The sequence below is a fragment of the Aptenodytes patagonicus genome, chromosome 6 (genome assembly GCF_965638725.1).
Source record: "Aptenodytes patagonicus chromosome 6, bAptPat1.pri.cur, whole genome shotgun sequence".
In the NCBI taxonomy this organism is placed as follows: domain Eukaryota; kingdom Metazoa; phylum Chordata; class Aves; order Sphenisciformes; family Spheniscidae; genus Aptenodytes; species Aptenodytes patagonicus.
In genome coordinates this window covers 18259642-18283933 of record NC_134954.1, presented here as the reverse complement: position 1 = coordinate 18283933, position 24292 = coordinate 18259642, and the positions used below count along the sequence as shown (strand labels likewise).

At 46.3% G+C, this 24292-nt stretch overlaps 1 protein-coding gene across 2 annotated transcripts in view; it reads right to left on the bottom strand.

Annotated features, from left to right (window-relative positions):
- Positions 1-24292, bottom strand: part of PLD1 (phospholipase D1) — a 66648-nt gene that overhangs the window by 31841 nt on the left and 10515 nt on the right. For both annotated transcript variants that reach the window (XM_076341362.1, XM_076341363.1), the window contains exons 2-11: positions 16903-17088; positions 16432-16559; positions 15991-16136; positions 15085-15193; positions 13428-13493; positions 7148-7206; positions 6530-6622; positions 3725-3877; positions 2802-2951; positions 1391-1474 (exon numbers count right to left, since the gene is read on the bottom strand). In XM_076341362.1, the coding sequence (XP_076197477.1) occupies positions 1391-1474; positions 2802-2951; positions 3725-3877; positions 6530-6622; positions 7148-7206; positions 13428-13493; positions 15085-15193; positions 15991-16136; positions 16432-16559; positions 16903-17056 (1142 nt within the window). In that variant the 5' untranslated portion in view covers positions 17057-17088. The remainder of the gene's footprint in view (positions 1-1390; positions 1475-2801; positions 2952-3724; positions 3878-6529; positions 6623-7147; positions 7207-13427; positions 13494-15084; positions 15194-15990; positions 16137-16431; positions 16560-16902; positions 17089-24292) is intronic.

The following is a 24292-nucleotide window of genomic DNA, read 5'->3' as shown; positions in this document are numbered from 1 at the left end:
GATTTGAAAGAAATGTGTAGACATAAAAAATAAATAAGAGTGGGATTTCAGTTCTTCTGGTACTTAGGCTATCTGAGTAGCATAGATTTGTGCTGAATTTTCCTTGCTGCCTAAAGACAAAGCAGTATGATCTCTCAACAGGACATTTTATTGATTCATAGCCTTCAGGATTACAAGGAATAATTAAGCAATCTCATCTAACTCCTGCAAAGCAAGGTGACAGAATTTCATTCCTTTACTTTTGTACCGAGCATGGGAACTTGTCCGTGGTTAAAGCATAAACATGCTTCTGACTACAGCATTTTTATCTTAAACTCCAAGTTTCAGATACGTTTTGCAATTCCAAGATACATTAACAATTGTCTGAATAAAGCGTTAAATAAGAGACAATGGGTCTGAAATGCGATGCTCTTGCAGTGCTACTTGATGTTGCACGTGGGGATCCAGGAGCATTGTGTTTATCTGTGGTCATGTTAGGAAACAGGTTTACCCCAGTAAACGCTAATATAGTATTTAGTTTTCTCATAATTGCCACCTAAGAATTAATCCTCCCAGTTCCTACGGGCAGTGGATTAGTAACAAGATGTTCATTTTACAGATGGAGAAAGAGGAGCACAGAGACGTGCCCAAGATTAAAGAGGACCTCTGAGCCGTGGCTTGGGAGCCTGCCCTACCATCCTGCTGACAAGCTCCAGGCTGGCTCAGCCAGATTAACCTCCACAAAGGCAAGACACAGGCAGCCGCAAGCAGCATCCAGCTAAGAAACTCTGCCCTAAGTTTGTGAGAGCACCCTTTTTCCACCTCAAACAGGAACCAGAGCACTGCATAAATATATTGAATTACTAGTTAAGAAGTAGGCAGAGCCAGGCCCAAAAACTCCCCCCTCCATTGCCTGGCCCATTTAAGAGCAGAGCAAAATTACACCCCGCCAAGATGCTCTCATCGCTGGCACGAGGCTTCCCAAAACAGTGAGGAGGAGCTGACAGGAGGGTCCCATGCAGGATCACACAGGAAGAGCACTGTCAGAGGTGTTTGAGTGTCCATGTTCCCTTACAAGAATGTTTTTGAGTGTGTCCCTTGGGTTTGCAGCGATTTACACTCCTGATGAGCACCTCAAGCCATAACATTTGCAATTCAGGTGGTGCCTTCATGCAGTTTCAGGACTTTCCTTGGAAGGAGACAAACAAGCTGTTGATTTCAAGCATGCACTTTTGCTGCCAACCCTCCTGAAAAGGCCTTTGAATACAACACAAGGAGATGTTTGGGTGTGCTGCCAAACCATCTGGCTGCACGGCTAGTTGCCATACTGTAGGGCCTCTGAACAGTGCCACATTGTCGGGAACGTCCCAAGAGAGGCGGCTGGTCAACATCGAAATACATAAGTACGAACCACCAATCTGTGATGAAAATTTCTTCTTTAGCAGCTTCCATGGCATTTGCGACATCTTCAAAGTACCACTTAGCATTTACATACCTGTAGAAGCAAACACAGCACATAGATCTAGGTTTCCTCCCCTCCATTAAACAAAGTCCATAGCTGAAGACCGACAGGGTTCTGTGTTAACGCCATTTACATTCTCTTCTCAAAAGCAAACACAAACCTATTTTCAAGAATTGGGACAACACGCAGGGAGAATTTCATGCTGCTATTAGTAGCTTAATGAAACAGCACAATAAGGTATTATTAAGTGCCACTTGGTACTTCTGCCAACCGCACACAATATTCTTGTGTTTTGCTTGATGTGTGAGCTAGGTTTGGCTCTCAGGAAAGGATGGCAGAGTGGTGTTTGCTTTGACTTACAGAAACTATTTGGGCAGCAGTTGCTGCAAGGCAGAAGCTGCAAGTGACAGCACTGCAAGGGTTTGCTTCCAACTATAGCCAATTTTTTTGAGGTGCTTCTGGGAATGTCTTAGTGCAATCAGGTTACCGTATGGACGGGAGGATTTCTCATGGGACTGCTGTTTGCCTAAAGCCCAGTCACACTTAGACTATACCCAAATTTGCATTTGCTGATTCTCTTTCATTGCAAAGCCAATCTGCAAGGCCTGAATCTAATGCTGCTCTTCAACAAGATGAGTGACATTTGCATCTGAACACATCCATGGTGCCTGGAAGGGCAATGCTGCCTTACAGAATGAGAATCAGCCTTGCAAATGTGGTGAGCAGGACCTATCTTGCATTTCAGAGCATGAAGGACTGTGGCGGGACCGTCAGTCACAGAGGAGCATGGGCAGGACAGGCTGCAGCACAGCTGCTTTGGAAGGGAGCTATGGAGAAGGGAGTAGCCAAAGAGGCAGACATTTTCAGTAGCACCTGTGTTACCATGGGCTTACAATCCAGAGCCCAAAGACCTAAACCTTAGGAAACAGCATTTCCAGAATCAGAAACTGGGATAAAATTGAAGCCAGGAATATCTTAATGAAAGAGCAGTTCTGGTTTTAACTCATAAGCATCCTGCCAATTATATGTGCATCAAAATACCATTTTTATCATTACAATCATAAATACCCAATGTGTTCAAATTCAAACAAAACTTGATGTTTCAAAACGCTGTTAACTGTGATGCAAAGACGTTAACAGGATCAAAGCACTCCTGTCACCAGTACTGCTATTCTGTTGCCGGTGAAGGAAGCCTCATTTTTTGCAACTTCTCTAATTATCATCGGTCCCTACAGCTACCGAATACAAACAGCTTTATCCATCAGACCTGGGCTAACACAGGCAGGCGTGTGCCATTGCTGCTTCGGGTAACAGTGCCCAAGGCACCGTCATCCAGTTGCAGCCTCGCCACGGTCCTCACCACTTGGCCAGCGTGTTCTCCTGCACAGCTGCGTAAGAGCCGAAGCGGTGCTCTGTGAGGAAGTCCTTGCCATGTTTCCGAATGAACTCGTCTATGCCCTGCCTCCACCACTGGGCATGTCTGTAGCTGTTACACTTCAAAATCAGTGACCTGTAAAACAGACGACGCATGGGGCAGGATGCTGAAGCCAGGTATGTTTAATTGGGCTGCTCCTCTCTGCCTACCCACGTTGATAAATGCACCTGTATCAGTCATATTTTATTTAAGCAAAAAGTAAGGACTTTGCTTTGTTGTTTTGTTTGCAAATGAATACATCAGCACTGAGCTGCTCCGAGTGACTACCACAGCATTGCACTGCCAAGCATAAAAAAAAACATACCCCACATTTAAATTAATAGCATCAGCGTAACTCGGAGGAGAGCTGGACCTAGCTAATGCTGTATTTTTTAAAAGATGAATTGATACTGTATGCTGTCATAAAAATACTAAATACCTCTTTATACCAACTAGCATGTCTTTTGGGTAATACTCTGGTTGGGATGTAGAGGAACGTGTCCCTGCTTGCAGCATAGAGGAACAGAGGGCCTAGAAAATTACTGTAAGCAATTGCTGCAAAAACAGACTGTGCAACTCAACATGCACCATGCCCTCCGGCCTGAGCAATAACCACAAGGATGGACGAGTGGTGGCTGAGGCTCCAAGTGCCTCATTAAGACATTGGAAATGATCAGCATTACACAGGCCAAATCCCCAGCAGGTATAAGCACACCAGCAGCTGCCCAGGCACTGAGCCCTGTGGGAAGCTGAGCTGCACCAAACCAGCCTGCATACCTTGTTAACCCCTCCTGGAGAGGAGCATCAATTCTTCCTTAAAAGAAGCAAAAGCAGAGAAAAAAAAAGGGTCTACAGACTGTATTTCTTACCTAGAGAGATTGTCGATCTGCAACCCGTATTTAGTTTCTGTTTCTTTCTGGCCTATCTTAATGTTGAATTCCTTATCTACCAGCAGGACAAAGGCAATGGCCCCGGAGTCTGGCTTCATGTACAGCAGGAAAGAGTCCTTCACCACCAACCACCTGTACGGGCACAGCAACCAGGTAACCTGTATTTCACCCATGCCGGTCTTCAACACATGAGCCATAAAAGACTAACAAAGTGAGAAGTGTTTCCTTCAAAACAAGTGCAAATCATTTATCAGGGAAAGGAAAGCGTTCAACTAAAAGGTAAAATTTTTTTCCAGGGGTTAGTCCAGGGTATGGTTTTCTTGAGCAGAAAAGTGCCTATTTTATTAACTTGGGTAATGAGTTTGACTTCAATATAAGACTTTTAGAGTTATTTGCATGACTCCTTTTTAGAGGAGTCTTTGAAAAGATAGGTTCTCGTGTCTAACGAAATCAGTGAGAACTTCCCTGCCCACAAACCTCCCAGCCAGGTGCCCCAGCACCGGGCAAGGTGCAATAACGATCCCTCCATCCCAGATTTTTATCAGCTTGTATGTTATACCTAGAGGCAATATGGGAATTACTTGACACTTCTAACATTAATTATGATGCTAGGATCACTTTCACTCCTATCAAAATATACGAACGAGGCGTTTTAGAAAGCTTTTATTGCCAAGCAACAGGCACCCGGTTAGAAACACATGATGAGAAATGACCGGCAGGTTTTACATAAATACCGTAGCCTGAAGGCAACTCTGGGAAAACACACTTTTTTTTTTTACTGTGAATGGTAAACCACGACAATGGCATTTCTAATTTTTTCTTCCCCTGCGGCGTAGCTGGGGTAATCGGCCCCCTCTGTCTCACACAGGTCTCCACCACCAGACCTTTGCCTCATTATTCTGCACACTCAAACATACAAAACAACAGAAAACACTGCAAAAATCTGTTCATTCTTGGATCTTTAGTAACAGCCCCAGCTCCTCATCAACTTCCAGATCCCATAATTTTTCTTTACTTTCAGGGTCCTGAAAGTTATCCCAGCATCCCCTCTCATTTGGTGCCAAAATACCTCCCCCATCATTTGGCCCATAATTTCACTCCCAAACATACCCACAAACTACATTTTCAAGTGTTCCCCATGCCCGAGAAGTCCTGTCCATACACATTCACAGCAACACCCCACCGTTCTTCTCTGTGTCCCTTTCCACAACCCCCGTGGCCGTAACACACCCAACCTACTATAATAAGTGAAATGAATTTGGGGTATAAAACCCCAATGCCTATGGCAAAGCTGTTGTGGGAGAAGGATGGCCATGGTCTGCCCCGTGCTCAGGGGGAGCTCTGCCCCCAGCTTGACATGTCCTTAAATCCTTCACTTAAATAACCCTCTCTGGGAAATATTACTGTTATTTGCTTATTTATTGACGCACAGGCTGTCAGTTCCAGCAGGCCGTGGCAGGGATCCGGTGCCCTCTGGTGTTACTCTGCACATAATCCCACTCAAATACTTGTCCCATCCCCTTTTTAGGCTCTAGAGGAAAACCGAAATCCATTGGAGCTGTATGTGCTCCTGTACCCACTAAAGCTTGAGCTCTGCATAACATAGGGAAGAGTTAACTGAGGGGTATTGAGAGGAAAAGGCATTTTTTTTCCATAAAAGAGAAAAAAAGAATTGGAGACAATTTAATGATTTGACCTGAAAGAAGGTCACATCTTCATCTCCTTGTGCACTCATTATAGAGATCTTCTGTAAAATTACATTAAGAAATGTTGGAAGGACTATAAAGAAATAGGACCTTTTCTTCACAAGAATGCAGAAAGATTCTGTTGGAAAACAGAATTTTTTTTTAAGATAAACTAACGACAGCCCATTGGCGATGCTGAAATCCAAAGGCAGATAATACTTTGGGAAACTCTCACAGACCAAGAAATTGCTTCTAGAAGGTAGATATGTGCTATTTGGATTTTCAAAAGGAAAGATTTGCCTGGGAAGGGCAAGCTCCAGGAAATCCCCCTTGCATTTTTTGGCTGCTAGCTGGTAACACACATACTCCTCCATAGCAAACGCCTCCCTGCGCTGCAGCCCCAGGAAACACTGAGATCTAACACAGAAGGTAAAGGGATGGGAACAGTAAGTTACATCTGTCTGCAGCGGGAAGGGACATGGGAACAGGGTGCCTTGTGAAAACTCCCATGAAAACACCAGCATTTAAGCACGTGCAGTAATAAGGAAGAGGCGACGTATTTAATTCCAAGGTTAATTGCACCAAACAGAGCTCCTTACTGCTGCAGGTCACGTCTGATTTAATCCAGCTCCAAAACAGCTCAGACAGTGTTTCAATTAATTGATTTTCTTTTTGTAAATTGAAGAAGGGAAGCTCACAAAACCGGGCTGAAATCTGGCCGGGGCAGTGGAACCAGCCACGTCCCCTCCCGAAGGCACGGAGGCCCTGGGCACGCCCACAGCAGGGAAAGCTGGGCACAGACCAGGGAATTATTGCCATTCCTGCCAGCTCAGCGCTGTAGGAAATCCAAATTTTCCTCTGGAGCAATGTGTCCCTTCTGCTATGAACTCCAATGCAAAAGAAAAAAAACTCACCACCCTCCACACAGGAGGGCAAGAGGGCATAACCTGCAGACCCTTTTGGCCTGAAAATCTGTGGCTTTTGTAAAAAAGCAAGACTCTCCCTCACAGACTTTTTGGGAGGAAAAAACAAATGGGAATTTTTCTATGTGTGCCCGAGGAACACAGAGCATCGTCGCCTCCGCCCGCCTCAGCAGTACCTTTTGGACCATCGGTAGCACATCCTTCCTTGGCCACAGCAGTTCAGGCCAGGTATGCGGTGGCCCCCAGAGCGCTTCATGATCAACCCTTCTCTGCAAGGACAGAAACACAGTCAGGACAGGCGGCACGGCTCTCCTGGAGGTGCAGGGCAGCTCTCGGGTGGACGATGCTTGCTGAACCCCCTAGCCCCTGTGCTCAGGGATGGCTCCTGCCACCTCCAGCCATGCCCGAGCAGCCTCTGCGCCACTGCCCTGAAAGCTGGAAGAAGGGCAAAAATATCCCCACCAGAAGGAAATCACGGAGATTTAGGAAATGCAGGGCCCTGTTTTATAGCACAAGCAGGATAACAAGCGGGTAGACAGGTTGTGGGGAGGGAAGGGGAGAAACCTCGTGAGCCAGCCAATGGGCTGCAGCCTGCATCGCGCAGAGCAGACCACTCCCAAGGCTATTTCCCAAAGTTGTAGCATTTCTGTCTGAACATCAACACATTCTTATACCCAGATGGCAAAATACTCTCCAGTCAGTTATTGGCGAGAAAGGAAAGCCATCAATTTGAACAATATTTATTTATAAAGCCATGCTCTTGGTGAACCACAACTCACAAAGACACAACTCACATGCCCTTTGGTCCCAGGTCGTGGATGAATGACAGCTGGCTTACTCCTATGAACTCCATCTGGGGAAAGAAAAAAAAGATTCCCCCATCTTTCATACTCTGAAATCCACAAAATACTTTGCTTCATCTAAGTGACTTGTCATAAAGGCATAACCTACAGAAGATCCTGAGCAGAAGTTACCCACCATCACTTAAGCATCTTCAAGAAGACCAAGAAAAGTAGTTTGGTTGGGTTTTTTGTTTGTTTGCTTATTTATTTTAAATGTGCTTTGAAGAACACATTTCAGGCAACCAGGACAATCAAGATCAAATGTATCACAGGGACCCACCAGTATCCTCCCTCCTGGATCACTGGCTGAAATGAGGACTCAAGTTTGACACTGTTTGGGGGCCTGTGTGAACTTGGCTGGCTGCCTCAATGCTCTCCTTCCTCCAGTGGCCCTCATAGAAAGGCTGGAAAGGGAATGAGCACACATACCCAGGGCTGAGAGCATCCTATTCCCTTCGAGTCCCCTACCCTGTGGACACACACCACATGGGGGTTCACCCCCTCAACCCACAAGCATCCTCCAAGACCATCGCAGCAGGTTGCTCCCACTCAGTGCTGCACACACCCCTGCCCCACATCCATTGCTCCATCTTGACACTGGGAGCTGGAAATCCACAGAAAAGCCACAGTGGGGCAGGAGGAGAGCGAGACCAATCCATGACTCATGCCAGTCTGCGTGCAGCAGGGTCAGCCCCGATGGAGCCCCATGGCAGGCGCAGGCTGGGAGACCCACGTGGCATGCTATCAAGTTTACTAGCAAATCTCAAATTCAAGCAACCTGCTTCCTTGCAGCTTCTCCTGCTTCAGCAGAGATTGCAGAGGAATGTAACAACAAGCAAAGCTGGTGAGAAAGCACAGCATGATTACGTTCACCTCTAAAAATAGGACACCAGGCAATTTCGACCGAGCAGGCTTTTCTTGGCACAGCAGGACATTCCTGACAGTCTGCTGGTTATGAGCCCTGGGCTCCATTAGCAGGGAGAAATGCCTGCCTTGGGCACCCCGTGCGGGACAGGTCTCCGGCAGGAGCAGCTCTGCGAAGGAGCTGCCTTGCACGGTGAAGGCTTGCCTACACCCAGGCACTTTTAACTTATTATTGCATAAAACTGTTCAAGTGCAGAAAGGTGCTCAGGGCAGTGTGAGGGCAGGAGCTGCTCTCCCCTTTGGTCAGGCAGCAAGCCGGAGGGAACCCTCTAACCACATGTTTTGGCAGTGAAGCTTGCTGGGACCAAAGCTCAGGACTTAACCCACACTCCTGACCACCATCGGGACATGAGACAGCCTCGTGGCCAGCTTCGGGCCATGCCCGCCCATGCCCCACCGCAGCTCAGGTGCCAGCACTCAAGGAAGGGCTCTCCTCCAAAGTGGCCACTGTCACCTGCTCTTTGGAAAACCAACCTCAGGGCCCTCGTTGGCAAAATCCAATTTTGCACAGGAATTACATGGGTGGACCCGTAAGTCGGAGATATTTTCAAACACTAAGTGTAACAAAGAGTATCAGTCAATTTTGGACAAGAGTCTGTCTTGCAGTTATGGTGAGGCTGGCTCAGGATCCCTTCCCAACACCATCATTTTTGCCCCACAGAAGCAGCAGTAGGACAGAAGATCCTTCCTCCTCCTCACGCTCTGCTGCTCCTTCCCAAACTTCTCACATCAATAAGGTCATGGAGAATAACAAAGGATCTGTTGTTCTCCTCTGAGTAGCTCAAGGACATAAAGTAACCTCTATTCAGTAGAAGCAAATTTAATGCCCTCATTTTTGGGCGATTTCAGCCTGTTTTCAGAAAGTGGCTAGAATAAGTTATTCTATGCTTTTACTAACAATCTTGCCATCACTACTCTCACTGCACATTCTGGAAAAGCACCAGGTGTGACCTACAAAAGTTTCAGCTGTTTCTGCAGTGACAGTCGGAGCGGGATGGGGAGTGTCTGAAAACCCAGCATATCCTACAAGCTCTTATCAGAGGTCCCAAGCGAAGTCTCAGGCCAGTTCTTTGCCCTGGATCCCATTTTCATTTCTTCAGAAAATGGCTGGCATTCCCCATCAGACGAATCAGAAACCCAGACATCTCTCTCACAGTGGGCACACAAAAAAACCCCGCACACGAATGTCAAAACCCTTTGAAAACGTTGGCTGCAACCAGAACGCTGGCAGCAATTTGAGGAGCACTGCATGCAGAGAAATAATTGTCCTCAAAGAAGCAAAAAGAAAAACCAGGAAGAAAAATTACTTGCAGAAACAGAACTACTACTACATAAAAATGAAAGAAAGTTTGTCTGGCAGCACAGCAACCTGCTCTTCAAGCAAGGATTCTTTGAAACGGCAACGACAGTCACAAGAGCCCATCCAACATGTTGATCAAGCAGCGCCAATTAGGAGCTTTGGTTTGTAAAAGAACCATAAATAAATTCCACCAGTTAGAAGGAAAATTCCTCAGTGCAGTGGAAAATATCTGATGGAATGATTTATTATTGTTATTATTGCTGCATTAACTATTTTTACTGTTACAGTGCCTTTCATTCGAGGTGCTCATCATTCACAGAAAAACCAAGAGGGGAATGCAGAGCAGCGAGGCGCTTTCATCTCCTTCACATCTGAATTCCTGCGCTGCCCAGCTGCCTCCCCGGGGAGCCGGCATCCCGCTCTGGTTTCAGAGCGATCTGCAGCAGAATATTTTAAGTATGAGGCATGGGCCTACAGAATGCAGTTTCAATGACATTGTTGTAGCAATAAAAAGAAAAAAAAAACACAGACGGGAGTGATCAGCTGCAGAAAGACAAGCTATGAAAGGTGGAGAACCAGCTGCAAGGTGCACGAGCCACGGTTTTAAACCGTCCCATTCTGCTAGCGATGTCAAGCAAGCATGATTTATGTAAGCAAAAATTTCATAAAGCATCTGCATTTCAGAAAGAATTCAGCAGCTCCACACTGCATTTTCATTTCAACTCTTGTTTTTAATTTAGTGGGTTAAAAAACCCATAGAGAGTTGATTAGCAGCTGTGGCTAGCAATAAAATGAAATTACACCACTGTTCAGAATCGTATTGTTCAGCAGCAAGATGCCAGCTATTTCTTACACACGCAAAAAAAAAATCGGCTTACACTAAACCCAAATTTAAAAAAATATTAAATGTGCAAAAGTTCAAGTGCAATAACTAAAAATACTGAAGGATTGGGTGGGGACCTTTGCAATGGTCTGCAGATCCAAGTGCCATATCAGAGGCAAAACAGCAGCCACTCTCACGTATCTGAGTTGTTCTTACATTGTACTACTTTCACCTAAAACAAGTTTTTTTACACTCGCTTACTATAGCTCATCCAAAATGTTAGACACACACACTTCGGTTCAACCAAATCTTATTTTTTTATTTTGCTTAGGTATCTTTCAACTATTGCAGCTCATACAAAAAAATGATGCGAAGGTCCAATTAATAAAATTTTTATATGGAATACAATCAAGCCCACGGGCCCCGTTTCCTAATGTTCTTGGGCTATATTCCCCCAATTTCCCAGAAAAAAAGCGTGGACAATTAACACACTGAGATTCCCACAACATTCATTTTAACTGTAATTGTCTGAAGCACTTCAGCCCAGAAGTACTATAAAAAGGTTTTGGAAAGGACTAGAAGACGCGAGATTTAATCACAATCCACATAGGCAAAAGGGGGGGAAGAAAAAAAAAAAAGGCTATGAAGTCTGGGGTCTGATCACAAAATACAATGCATCTACCAAACTATTTGTGAACTCCACACAAAATGCTCTGTTACTGTGAATGCTGAGAAATTAAGGGAAATGTGAGAAGACCGTAAATTTTATCATTCAGTGCTAAGTAGTCAAAGCAAGGGACGCTTGGTACATCTCTAAATGATGCTGCTTCAGGAGGTTTATTACCACAGCCTGTAGGAGCATCACCTAGGAAGGCTAGAGGATGTACAACCTCTACAATGTCATGTGGTCACCATGGACCTGATCCTCAACCCACCAGGGACTTCAGGTCTGCAAAGCCACTACAAGCTCAACTTGCAGGCTTGACTCTCCCAATGCACAGCACGTCCTTGAGACAGCATAGAAAGTGGTAATCCCCTCACTGACAAATAATAAATTAACCACAAATGCAAAATAAAAGAAGCAAAAAAGTGAATTAAATTGTGCAGGTCAGATGTAAAAATGTCTCTGAGGAAATGTGATTGACCCAAGCAGGCTTTTCACAAGGACCAAGAGTTACATATCAGGTGGGTTGCAGCTTACCATTGCAACTCCATGTCTGACTTCACAAAGAATTTAGGATTTTAAAAAACACCTTGGTGCACGGATTTGATGAGAAGAACACACAGGAGTCAAAATGTGCTCCGAGATTAAGACAGCTGCAGTATTTGTCAGCGTCCAGGCACAAGCCTTCTCAACCACAGGAAGAGCAAAGTCCTCATTTTGCTCTAAGGAGGATAAATACACTTCCAAGGAAAACGCCAGAAATCTTCACTTCAGTCTCTTGTCTGAGAATGGTGGGGGCTGTTTTGGTGTGGTTTTTTTAAAGCAAACATTTTGCTCCCTGTGCTTTCTTCCAGCATTGCCTGCAGGACCCCCTTAGCAGCACCACCATTAGCAGAAAAGTCCTCACTGAATGCTTTGCTGCAGCCAAATCCAGCGAAAGCCAACAGTAAACTGAGAATTTATGTGCAAAGTGACATCTGGCTCCGGGGGCCGGGGACAGAAGGACGATTCAGTGCAGGGGGAGGGGAGCACCCCACAGCTGCCCAGGCAAGACAGGACTGCTCGTCTCCTCACCCGACCCGCACCATGGCAGCCCGCCTCGAACCACAGAGCCTGGTCAAAAGATCACCCATGTTCTTATATGAGCAGAAATTCTCCAAAATATTTGAAAAAAGCAATGCCTGCCTAAGAATGACAAGACAGATCCACACTGTAAAATAACTCTCCCTCACTTTGCATATGCTACTGATCAAAATTGCCAAGTTATCCCAATCTTGCCTTTAGAACAGAAGATAACTATTTTCCACATGCAGACTAACACAGCCCTTGACTGCACTGGACTTAAGGTCTACAGCCTGTCCCCAAAAGAAGCACTCTAAGAAACACAGTTCCTCTCAGTCCAGATCTGAGGACTTCTTGCAACCCAAAGCACCCTGCCCAACCCAAAGCACGATGGCCAAGGCTGGACGAGCACTTTGTCTCATGTAACAAGCAGTGCTCAACACACCGAGCTCTGCAACAAGAGCACACACAGCTTTTGGGCACAACATCCAGCTACATGCTGCCCAACACCTCTACACAACTGAAATCCTGCAAAAGAGCAGAATACCTACCAAACAACAACAACAAAAGTTGAACAGAAGAACTGGCTGCTACAGATACCCTAAGTGTAGTCTACATTTCTGCCATGTTTGAAAAGCACGTGTTCCCAGTTGTCACCCCTTGCTCAGATATGTCACTAAGCTCTACAGCTACTCGATGCATGCATCAGGTTTTGCTGATAATGCAAGAGATGGAGTAACAGTCATTATGCTGCCAAAAAAGGGGAAATAAATTACCATCCCAGGGAGATGTTACAGCTGCAGCTGACAGGTGAGGACTACTGAAGAAACATTTGACGATGGCTTTCAAAGGAAATATTTTTGTTCAGAATAGGCCTGATGTTGGATTTGACATCTCTCATCATTTCAAAAAGACTACTGACTTGGGGAAATAAGCCAATTACCATCTCCCTTTGGAAGTGACAAAATACCCGCAGAGGTGAATGGGTATCACTCATATGAACTCAACGTTGCTGATGTCCAGTGAAAGTGCACAGAATAGGAACCTGAGACAAATTTGCACCCAGTACCACACACAAAGCCCAAACTGAAGGAGCAATTACAAATATGGTTTGGACTCTAATTGTTTAAGTATTTAAAACTTCAACTTATCATCGTAAACACTCCCCAGAATTGAAGAGAAACCCACTACATTATACATGTGCAAGCAGCTTTTGGGGCTGGACTGCCTTGAGGAGGTTATCGCTGTGTTATAACAGCAACCTCCAGGAGTGAGCCATTCACTCTCTTCCTTTTGTTTTAATCATATTACATCCATGTCAGAGAAATCAGCTAAGCCAAAATACTTGTAAAACGGCTGTAAAATGTTTCTTACATAAGCTCCATGTCTTCTTCCAATGAATTCAACATTTGTAAACCTAATATTCTTTAAGCATTTAAGCAAACTAATTTCTACTTACGGTTCCATGGTAGTTCCTGTACATCGGCATTTTTAGGATCTTTGTCAAGTAGTCTTCCAGCTGTTTCTACAATTAAAACATTGAGACTTTAGATAAGATGCAGGAATGTTCAAGAAAAAAAAACCCCAATCCAACTGTCTGGCATTAGGATGCAACGAAGAAATCAGACATGCTTTTCAGCTTGAATGGATAAATAAATACATTATTATGTGCTCATGGAAGATTAGTGCTCAGCAGCATAAACAGTTTGATCACAGGTTGTTGACTGTTCACAGATCCGCGTTTGTACCTTCCACCAGCAGACCTGTTGCTTGGCACTGTCATTTTAGAGGTCAACTTTCTTGACTGAGCCCAAGTTTCAGAACAATTTTCAATACAAGAATCAGTCCCAACTGTTTCTGACCCACACGAATTAGCTTCGTGAGAAAACACAGTCTCAGACACAACCGAGAGCACCTGTTTAACCAAAACATCGGGCTCATGGGGTGAAGAGCACGGTGACCATGCTGCCCTGTCCCAAAGCCACAGAGAGGGCAGTGGCCAGGCCACCAGGTGCTTGAGAGGCTGTCCTCCTCAGCCAGGACAGAGGAAGAGGAAAAACCATTACAGGAGAGAGAATCTCTTCCCATCCTCATGGTAACTGGGCAAAGAACAGATTAAGCTGTTTGGGCATGGGAAATCGGGCAGAGTCCTATAGGACACAAAACAAACCGAAAAGAAACAAATGTCATTGGGACTTTTGCCCTTCTCAGCATTAGCATCACAGCACTGAGCTACCCAGCTGGGCAGCGGGGGTGTACATCCCCATGGTGAAAGCTGTAGGATTCCCACAAGGAAACCAAGGGGGGGGGAAGGATCTACAAAACATTTTTCTTCCTCTTTTAAACCAACATCTCTCTCCTGAAACTTCCCACACAGCATCAAAGCTGTGCACAGCAAGGAGGGTTATCCGCACTGCACAGCCATGAGACACAACCTTTTAGGACTTGAGGCTTCAGCAGCAGAAAGCCCAGGGAGGGAGTGAACAACAGAAAGAGAACAATAAGCGCAGGGTGAACGAACATGGTGGGTTTTCACAGACTTTTTTTTTTTCCTTCTTCTTTTTTGCAAACAGAGAAGCTGCAATGAAGAGGTAGGAAGACATCCACCCTCTTCATAGAAGGGCCCATCTGTTAACATCTGATGAAGTTACACAGAACACGTGTGCCTCGGCTAAAATTACCCACTTCAGTATCAAGAGCCTGACTGTCATCTCCTCTTTCAGAGGGGGACAGGACTGAAATCTCTCAGATTTTGATGGCCGTGGGGCTGCCTCCATCACGCAACTTGACTCTGTGAACTGCCTCTTCTATCTGTAAGTTGGAGCACGTGGGAGGAGGGGAACCGCCACTCTGGGCATCGTGGTTTTCCTCAACTGCAGAGGAAGATTTTGCCTATATGAACCCCGGGAGCAGCATCCTCCTCTTTGCATGGAGAAGAATTTGGCGTTAAAGCTGGACTTATCAAAGCCTAAGTTTGTCAAGCAAGAGACTTTAATGGTAATAAAACAAGGGCTTTGATAGCATGTGGCTTCACAAGCAAGCTGCCTGGCATCTCTGCACCTCAGAAGCCCTCCCAGAGCATCCCTCCGGCCCCGCAGACCAAGCCGGGCACTTACCCTCCTGCTGGAGAAGTGCTCTTCCCGCACCGTGCTCTCCGCAGTGTGCGGCAGACTCGGCATCTGCCTCGGTTCCCCCCTTTTGATGGATTGTCTTCTCACCGTGTGACTGGAAGGAAAAACAAACCCAGACGTCGAGTCTAAGTGCTGCAAGTGTGTGTGTGCCTTGCTCTGTAACCCTTCTTGTGAGATGCTTTTATTTTTCCCATCCAAATTCTTAAAAACCGAGAGATGGGTGGGCAGGAAAGCAAAAAAAAGCAAGTGTGGATTCATTTAAGAAACCAGTGTGCTCCAACTGACTCCCAAACAAAAATACAACACAGAAATATCAGAGCTTGATTTTTCAGGGTCCCCTTTTGCCCTTTTAAGGAAAGGGAGCCTAAACCCTATTTTTAGGGCATTATGTTCCCCCAGCCCTTAACCCCTCATAATTTCACCTTTCCTAATATCATCTCCCCACATTTCTCCACATCAGGAGGCTCGTACCAGCCCACACCACTTCTCTTCCCACTTCTCTTTCCCCTTATGCTTCCAGCCACTCCGAGCACCAAGGGCAGCCCAGGCAGGGCTGACCACCCATGCCAAGGACCCCCACACCTCCCGCATGCAGCCTGTGCTGGCAGAAAGCAACATCGCACCAACAATTTCCATTAGCATTAGCATAACCCCCAATTTCAAGGCAAATTCAGCTCAAAAGTTGATAATCCGGGACCCAACACGCTTTCTGAGTCAGCAGGGAGATGCTTGCACCACTTAGGTTAGACCTGCTAAACATGTAGAGATTGAACTAAAGTCTCCTTACAGCAAAGAAACGGGATTGGTGAAGCCACACTGATATACTATTAAAAGAGAAAAGAAAATCCTGTCTTCCCAAAGCCCACAGCGTCTGCAGGGCTGCACACTCACCTCCTGGTAGGGATAGGGATGCGCACGAAGGCTTTGTACCTCAGCAGCTCCCTGTGAAACTCCTGGAAGTGCTTGAACTTCCTTTTCACCTGCCATGTGAACTCTCCATGGGTCAGCTCGATCGTGTAAACATTGGGGCTTGGTACCTGCAGAGGAAAACACCACCACAAGGGCTGCAGCTTTGAAATAAGTAATTTTCCTGCAGCTGCTCATCTAAAGAGCCCTCATTCAATTTTACTTAAAGATCATTCTGTCTCACAGTTTCTTGTTCTGCTTTATTAGGTTTTGTAAACAGGCAGGAAACCTTCTCTCTTGAGCGTTTTTCTGAGACACAGGCATTCCTGCTTCCTCAGCTCACGAACAAGCATGCGCAAAAATGGTGTTGTGGGTTAATTTAATACAGTTCTATGGAAATTAAATGAAACTTCTGGAGGTTCTGACCTTCTTTGTGGAAGTAAAGCGTTCAACTTCCAACACACGCACTCGAACAGGACATCCCGTGAGGTACGTCTGCGTGCCCGGCTCTTTGAACCCATGGGTGTGATAGATGGCAGAGAAGGGAATGCACACTGGAAGGACCACAAACCCCATTAGCTCAACAGCCTTGTAACCATCAACGAGGGCATGAAAGCCAGCAGGTAGTTGCAATACTTTAACATAGGAGCACTTACACAGCAGCAGTAATTCCACTAAAATATACCAGGTTTTATTTAAGAGAGCTTAAAGACAAGCTTTCACAGAAGTGACTTGACTTGAAGAGCTCAAGTGTTAAGACTAATGCCACCTGGTCCTAAAACAGGGCCAACGGCTGGGCTTGGTAAAACCACTGAGGTTGTACCCTATCTGTCAACGGATTATCGGTTATTAAATCCAGGCGGGACATGGGGTGAGAATGTACGGGCGTCAACTCACCAGCACCTTTTGGGTCATTTACCACCTCCGAGTCGACCTCCTCCCCCTCGAAGTGGAGCTCCCTGGTGTCCAGGCTCTCAATGATGTTGCTCATGTCTGCAGCGATCTTCTTCAGCGTCGATGTACCTGCATGGCTTCCAGCTCTCAGTGACATCTCAGGGACCCAAACGCCAGAGCCACGCGGGGCTGGGGAGGAGGAAGGAGCAGGGCTGTCATCGCCCCTTCCACAACACCGGCACAGCGGAGCCGAGGGAAACCTCCAGCAGCATGTGGCCTCATCTTCCCTCCAGCCCCTTACTCCCATTCATCCCAACTATCCCCATCCTACACGCCCAATGCAAAACGCCCAGCCCTGCAGCTACAGTAAACCACTGCCCAGAGCAGTGATAAAGCACAGGTAGCTTCAGGCTACAAAAGAAAATTCTCCCTGATGCCAGTGACCACAGGACTCGTACACTCCAGTTGTACTTTAAAATGGAAAATACATAATATTTCACTTTCCGGCTACAAAAACCTGCAGGGGGTTGGTTGTGGCTTAGGAGTACCTTCACATATTGATTTCAAACGGAAAGCAAGGAAGCTTCTGCATCAACTCGCCTGGTCATCTCGGCTATCTCTGTAATAATGACGATGCACCAGAAAAAGCACAAACTGTATTAATGCCTGGCCAAATCCTAGACCTAATTCACACAACGCTGTTTCCCAGGTTAGGCTGCACGGAGGAAAAGCTCACTCAGAAAATCAGTAGGCATTTTGTTAAGTGTTCTTCCTTTGATTGAAATAGTTATATTAACTCCTGGCATTACTAATATTTCCTCTATTTCTATGCACCTTACACAATCGCCCGTGGTATCTGCGTGTCTCGTGCTCTCCCACGGATCCATCCTCTCAGAAGGCTCAGAAGTCACAGCCATGAGGGCTCCCGTCCATGGAGCAGAGCAGGGTCGGGAGTACCCCGATGCCCACAGAAAGCCTGGGAGCAACACAGGTGGATGCTGCAGCTTGTCCTCACCCCTCCAACAGCCCCCCAGGGAGCTCACACCCCTTATACAGCCCAGGGGGCTGCAGGGGACCAGCCCACCGCCCATCCATGACAGGGACAGTGAGCGCAGGGAAGGCTGTTGTGCGCTCAGGACAGTCAGGCAGTGGCACTTGGAGATGTTTGGGCACTGACAACTACAGCACTTCCCACCTTTATCCCCACCAACCCATGCCAGGAGCCTGAGTCAGGACAAAAACAGGGAAGGAAGAAAAAAAAAAATTAAATAAAAAACCCCACACCCAAGATGCAAGGCATGCCCACTAACACTGACGCAACCTTTCAGCGCTTGTGAGTATTTGCAAAGCTGCTTCTTTCTCCTCCTTCAGGCTCTGCAACTCGTCATGGGGCTGCAGACCCAGCTGCTGGTCCCTACACACAGCCAAGCTCCAGCTCCTGAGCATCTACGTGATAAAAAGTTCCTCCAATCTTTGTTCTGCTCTGCAATAAATGTCACAGCTTGACAGCTACGCTGAAAAAATACAGATGGGACAAACTGGCAATGTTTTACAGAAGCCAATACAAGGATGCCCATTTATACCCATGGAAGCTCTTACATTGTGTGAATGAATGATTTTAAAAAAAGAAAAATAAGTGCAACATTTCTGATGTTAAACTCCGCAAAGAACACTGTGCAATTATTCTTGAGTGAGCTCCACAGAAAGAGCTGGATATGCTGTAATTTGGAAATAATTTAACATTTTAATAATTCATGTGTTTAGCTGCTTTTGAAAGAACATTCTTTATTATCGTTTCCTCTTGAAACAAGTACATAGTTTTATTACTACATAAGGCTGATATCATGTAAGCCTAAAAACGTTAAAATCAGTTGCCTAAAAAAAAAAAAAAGAAATCCATTTGCACACAGACTTGAATCAAGAAAAACTGGGTCAATCTCTTCTCTTATACCAAAGTAAATGCAGAATCAACAGCTTCATCTTGGAAGCAAGGGCTCTGAGGGTCTTGGTGGCTCTGCCACCTTCCACTGGTGGCTGGGAATGGCACCACAGCACAGAAGGCTTTAGGACCAGACCGGGGTCTCGCTGGACTAGCACGTCACTTCAGGAGATGCAGCTGTATAATTCAAACACAAACCCACACATGTATACCCCTGGGTACCTCATTCCCCTCCTGTCCAGAGAGCGCAAAAAAGGAATTTGCATTAATCCTCACAGGTGGAGATGCACTGAAACGTGGGACAATCAAGGCACTGATGTTACCCACTGCTCTACCAAGTTTGCACAGCTTCCCTGCAGTGGGAACTCCACGCCTCCTGTTCGGCACTCCACGCAGAGAAATTTTTTGGCCATGTCTAGCTGGAAATAAAGCAGCATCTTGCTTTGTATTTCTTCTGCCTGCATTCCCATTTGGAAACAAAGCACAGTTTGGTTTTTTTTTAGTCTGAAGAGATGCTCTTGCTTCATGGAAACTTAATGCACTTTCCAAAAGAAGAGGTTTGCACAGTCAAAGAGAAGACAAGCCCGAACACACTTTATATGTGCCGTGCCAGCAATTACACTTGAAGGAAATCAGCTAACAAATACCACATCGACAGGGCTGGAGGAAGAGCACACAGACAGGAGCCAACACGGAAAGGATGTGCATCCTCCCTCTTCCTCCTCCTCCCCTCCGTGCCAGGTACGGCCAGCCTTCTCTTGTCAGATTAATTGACGCAGTCAGTTAATGGATAAACAATTAACCAGTGTACGCAATGATTATTTGCTAAGGACCACAGCAGGGCTGCATAACTCAGGATTTTTTTTTTTTTTTTAAAGCTAAAGCTGTTTTCACAGCTGGCACAGACGAGTCCTGGGATAAAGCATAGTCGAAACGCAGTTGGACCTAAGTGAGTCCCAGCAGCAAGAGAGGAAGATTCCCCCTGTTGAGATTAGAAGCAGATTATGGGCTCGAGAGGGAAAACGTGACTTGCCTACAGCCCAGCCAGAAGCCCCACGAACATGGGCAGCGGCTGAGCACCCCCGTCACAGCCGGCTGCTGCGGAGTCGGAGGGTATGGGGCAAACCCAGCCCCGGGCAGGGAGGGCAGCATGGGGATCTGCTGGAAAGACGGGACATACCACATCCCTCTGAAAGCTTCTGCAAATTGCTTTATATGGCTCTGCTCAGCAAGAGCTATTTAACCTCTTGGCCAGAGCTCTCCATGTGGACACCGCCTGCATTCCCATAGGCAAGCTGAGGAATGTGCCCAGGTTAATCTGCAACAGGCTGGGTGTAAACACGTGCCAAGCACGGTTATCCGTGATTCAGCAGCAAAATAGAAGGGCTGCATCAAGAAGGCTGTGTCTATCCAGTGCCACTCTGCTTGCACTAATGATGGACTAGAGAACAGGCTTATAAAACTTATGATATTGCCAGCTTTGGAGGCTGCAATTATGTGAAAGACAGAAAGAGAACTCAAATGATACTGGCAAATTGCAGGAGGGTGGAAATAATAGGATGAAATTTATTAGAAACAAGTGCTACACTTCAGTATTTGGCTGTTGCCATCCAGGACAAAAAATAAGCAGCAGTTTGTTAGAGGAAAAAAAGAAAAACAAAAAGAAAAACAAAAACAAAGACCAGGGTTTCAGTGGGTCAAGAATCGGCAACCCAAACAAAGGCAAAAACTGCCAAGATGCACAAACAGGGCTACTGCCTGCAAGCTAAAAAGGAAGATAGGGTGCAGAAGATGGGAAGAGTCAGATCTAAAACACTTGACCCGTGAGAACACAGTGTCAGGACTGAGAGAAGGAAGAGACTTGGATGAAACAAGACAGCAGTCTGCAAATGTGTAGAAGACTGCTGTGAGCAGGGCAGACAAGAGATAATTGCTCTGAATTGCAGGTTTCAAGCAGAGACTAGGGAGAAAAACTGTCTAATGGCAAAGGCATGGGACTGTCCAAGGAGGGGTTTGCAGAGTCCCCAGGGCCAGAGGTCTGTAAGGGCAGGCTGCCCTTACTGACCTTCCCGGGGCAGGGGAGGAGGAACAGCTGCCCCAGCTCCCTCCAGAGACCTCCAGCACCCACGTGCCCAAACCTGCCACCTGGGCAGCCAGGAGCTGGCAGGATGACCTGCATACCAACAGAGGGAAGGCGCTGCTCCGGCTTTATCTGGCTCCAAGTCTGCCTGGGCAGAAGTAGCGAGGAGGAAAAACCAATGAAAAAGTCAGCGGTAGAGGAAAACTTTGGAAACAATGAACAAACAAGGAAAAAGGACGATAGTAAAAAATTGGGGAAAAAAAGGGAAAAAACATACTAAAAACCCCCACAAACACTTCTGACACCACGTTCATCCAGCCCGGTTTTCAGATTAATTATTTCCTCTTCCAAGCACAACTTAAACTCTCTGCCTCCCTTTGCCTGGCTGTCCTCACATGGGGCCCAAACCTCTTGAACTAGTACAATATACACATCGGAAATAGTGACTGCACCAAGAATCAAGGTTTCAACTACAGGAAAAATGACTATAAAAATCAAAGTTAACTATATGAATCCCTGAGCCCTTGTGAATGTATTGCAAACCCCTAGCTCAACCCTGCAACTTGGCAAGCCCGATACCTATTTTTGTTATTTGCCATTTTGGTTATGCCTTAACCTCAAGTTATTACTTAGGGGATCATACGACAACCTCAGCCTTTGCTAAAGAAACAGTTTTTTTCTACTTGTTGCATAGGACGACAAAAGCATGGCTTCAAAGGCATGGAAATTGGAAGGCAGAAAATTCATATTTCAGTAAATATTCATGAACAGTTCTGTGTTTGAAGACATTCAAGTCCTGATGTGAAAACGTATGCAGCTGGTAATAGCACTACCTAAAATTTGGTCAGCCCAAGTTTATTCTCTTACATGTATCATGGCAGATCTGCAACAAGCTCAGATACTCATTGTTCCTTAATGAGGCTGTGATGCTGACAAGCACCACACAGAGCTATGAAACCGAGAAAGCCTTCATTTGTGAAACAGGAAAGGAGGGAAGAGAAAATACATCCAGTAAAAACAAGCATTTCCTGCTAATGCCTCCCAGGGTTTGATGCTCTACATCAACTCCCATCCCCACAGCGAGAAACACTATAATCCCTGAAAAATACCCTCATTCCAGTTCTCATGACATCTCTCCCAGTACAGTGACCTTTTGGCAAGGGCTGTGACAAGCAACCTCTGTTCCCATACTTGGTTTTGTCCCGCAGGCAGCACCGGTGGCGGGACCCACGCGAGCCTCCCTGGCCCCACTGTTCAAAACAGACAGGCTCGGGCTGGAACAGGGCAATGAGATGGTGGTTTTAAAAAAAAAACCAAAACAAACCAAAACCCAAACGACTTGAGCCATGAATTTCCTCTCTCCTCCTGCTGCTGCCAGGAGCCTGGGTGCCATACAGGCACTGAGAGCCCAGACGAGATGCCAAGGAAATCCTACGCACGATGCCCTCCACAGCTATTTCCCCTGCCTGGTGGTGATAAAGCTTTTCTACGTAAATGTTTTCCCGATTCCTCACATTTTAAGTGTAAAATTAGCTTTGGACCACTCCTTCACGGAGAAATACTCTCGGCTGACAAGAGCCCTTTTTGAGGAGTTATTTGCATCCCCCAGGAGGAGCCAGGCTTGTCACCAGCCCCAGATTTACACCCTGGCACACCTTCCTTCCATGGTCCTTGGCAGGTGTCAGACCTCCACCGAGCAGCCGGGAAGTGTCCCCTGGGCTCAGGGTGCCCAACTGTGAAGAGGATCCTGCTTTTCCAGCCCAGGAAATCCACATACCCACACAAAGCAAAAGAGACACGCTTTTTTTTTTTTTATTTTTCAGTATACCCTCCCCCACTACTTAATCAAAATCCAAGGGCTCTTGTAGACAGCAGGTAGCATGTTACATTCCTTAAGTATGAAATAAAGTCAAGGGAGTTCAAAAATGCTCAGCAGTGACTTAACCCTGCTCTTAAAGTTCAGTACATGGAAGTCATTTAGCCAAATGAGCAAGTGGCCAGCACAACACATGGAGATGCCCCCTGAAAAAATCTGCCCTTCTGGATGCTCATACTACAGGGACAATGCAAGAGGATTAGGGTTTATTTTCTAAAAACACACAAAACAACCCTTGAACAATAAATAAAGCATTGCTTCCATCCTGGAAAGATCTGGAGCTGAAAAAGAACTGAAATACGAATCCAAATCAACAATAAACATCATGTTCAGACATCATCCTGACCTAAATTTCTGATCTTTGGCCTAATCCTGATGAAAGCAAAATATTTTAAAACACTGTTTCCAAAACAATTATTTTCACAAAGTTCCTACATTTAATAGTAATACTTCTAAAAGCAGGAACCAATTAGCACTTCCCACTTTAATGACTGCAGCACAGTTCCCTGGTTCTGCTTTATTGATTTCCATGGTCCTTTCCACGTGAGGCTTACTGCCAAGCCACCAGCCTGCCCAGAGGAAAAGCTAAGTCATGGGAATCCGCATGGCCTGTTTGCAATAGGGGACGAGATGCTTCAAGACTGGGATTGTCTGTAAATAACAAGTAAATCTATGGAGGTCCCTGCTGTGCTATCTGTACCGGGGCAGAGCCCCTTCTGCCCCCATACTGGGTCCTGCAGCATCTGTCCCGCCGCGTTCATGCTAGAGAAAAGACAACAGAAAAACTAGGCAGGTCAAGGGAAACAATGAGGTAAGGCAATGGTCATCACAACGGGCAGTGCTGTCATTACACTGTGACTAACCCACTGCTGTAGTCAGAAAACCCCTCTGTGCTGCGTTTTTCCCCACACCCAGGACCAGCCTAAGCATCAGGCCCCTCCCAAGGACTCATTTTATTTGCTTTACGGAACAGTGACACAAAAGGAAAAACATAAACATCCACAGATGAGCATCGGCTGCTGATCTCACGCCAATGTGCTGGTTATTCTGGCTCCCATTCCCTCTAGCACGGGGCTCCCGCTCCCCCCGTCCAGCAGCACACCCGCAGCACAGCCCCCACTCCCCACGCTGCCACGGGAAGCGCAGCCTCCCCTGGGAAGCCAATCATTAGGTATTTATCAGGGATTAATGCCGGCCCTTCACGTACGTATTCATCACCATGTTTTGGATTCCTCAGGCACAGATGAGAGTGTTTAAGTACAGCGCTTGCACCTCGTGCTGTGCATCCTCCAGAGAGCTGTGCTCAACCCCTGGATCACTATAAACCCTCCACTCTAATGTGGTCACGGCACACACTCTGCACCCCTAAACCCAGGAGCACTGTGCATAACGCCCTTGAAAGCAAGGACAGGGGATGCCCAAAGCCTCCAGCACCCAGTTATCTACCCCTAGAGACCCGCTAGTGCTGTAGCTGCAGAGGGCGAAGGGAACTGGTTGA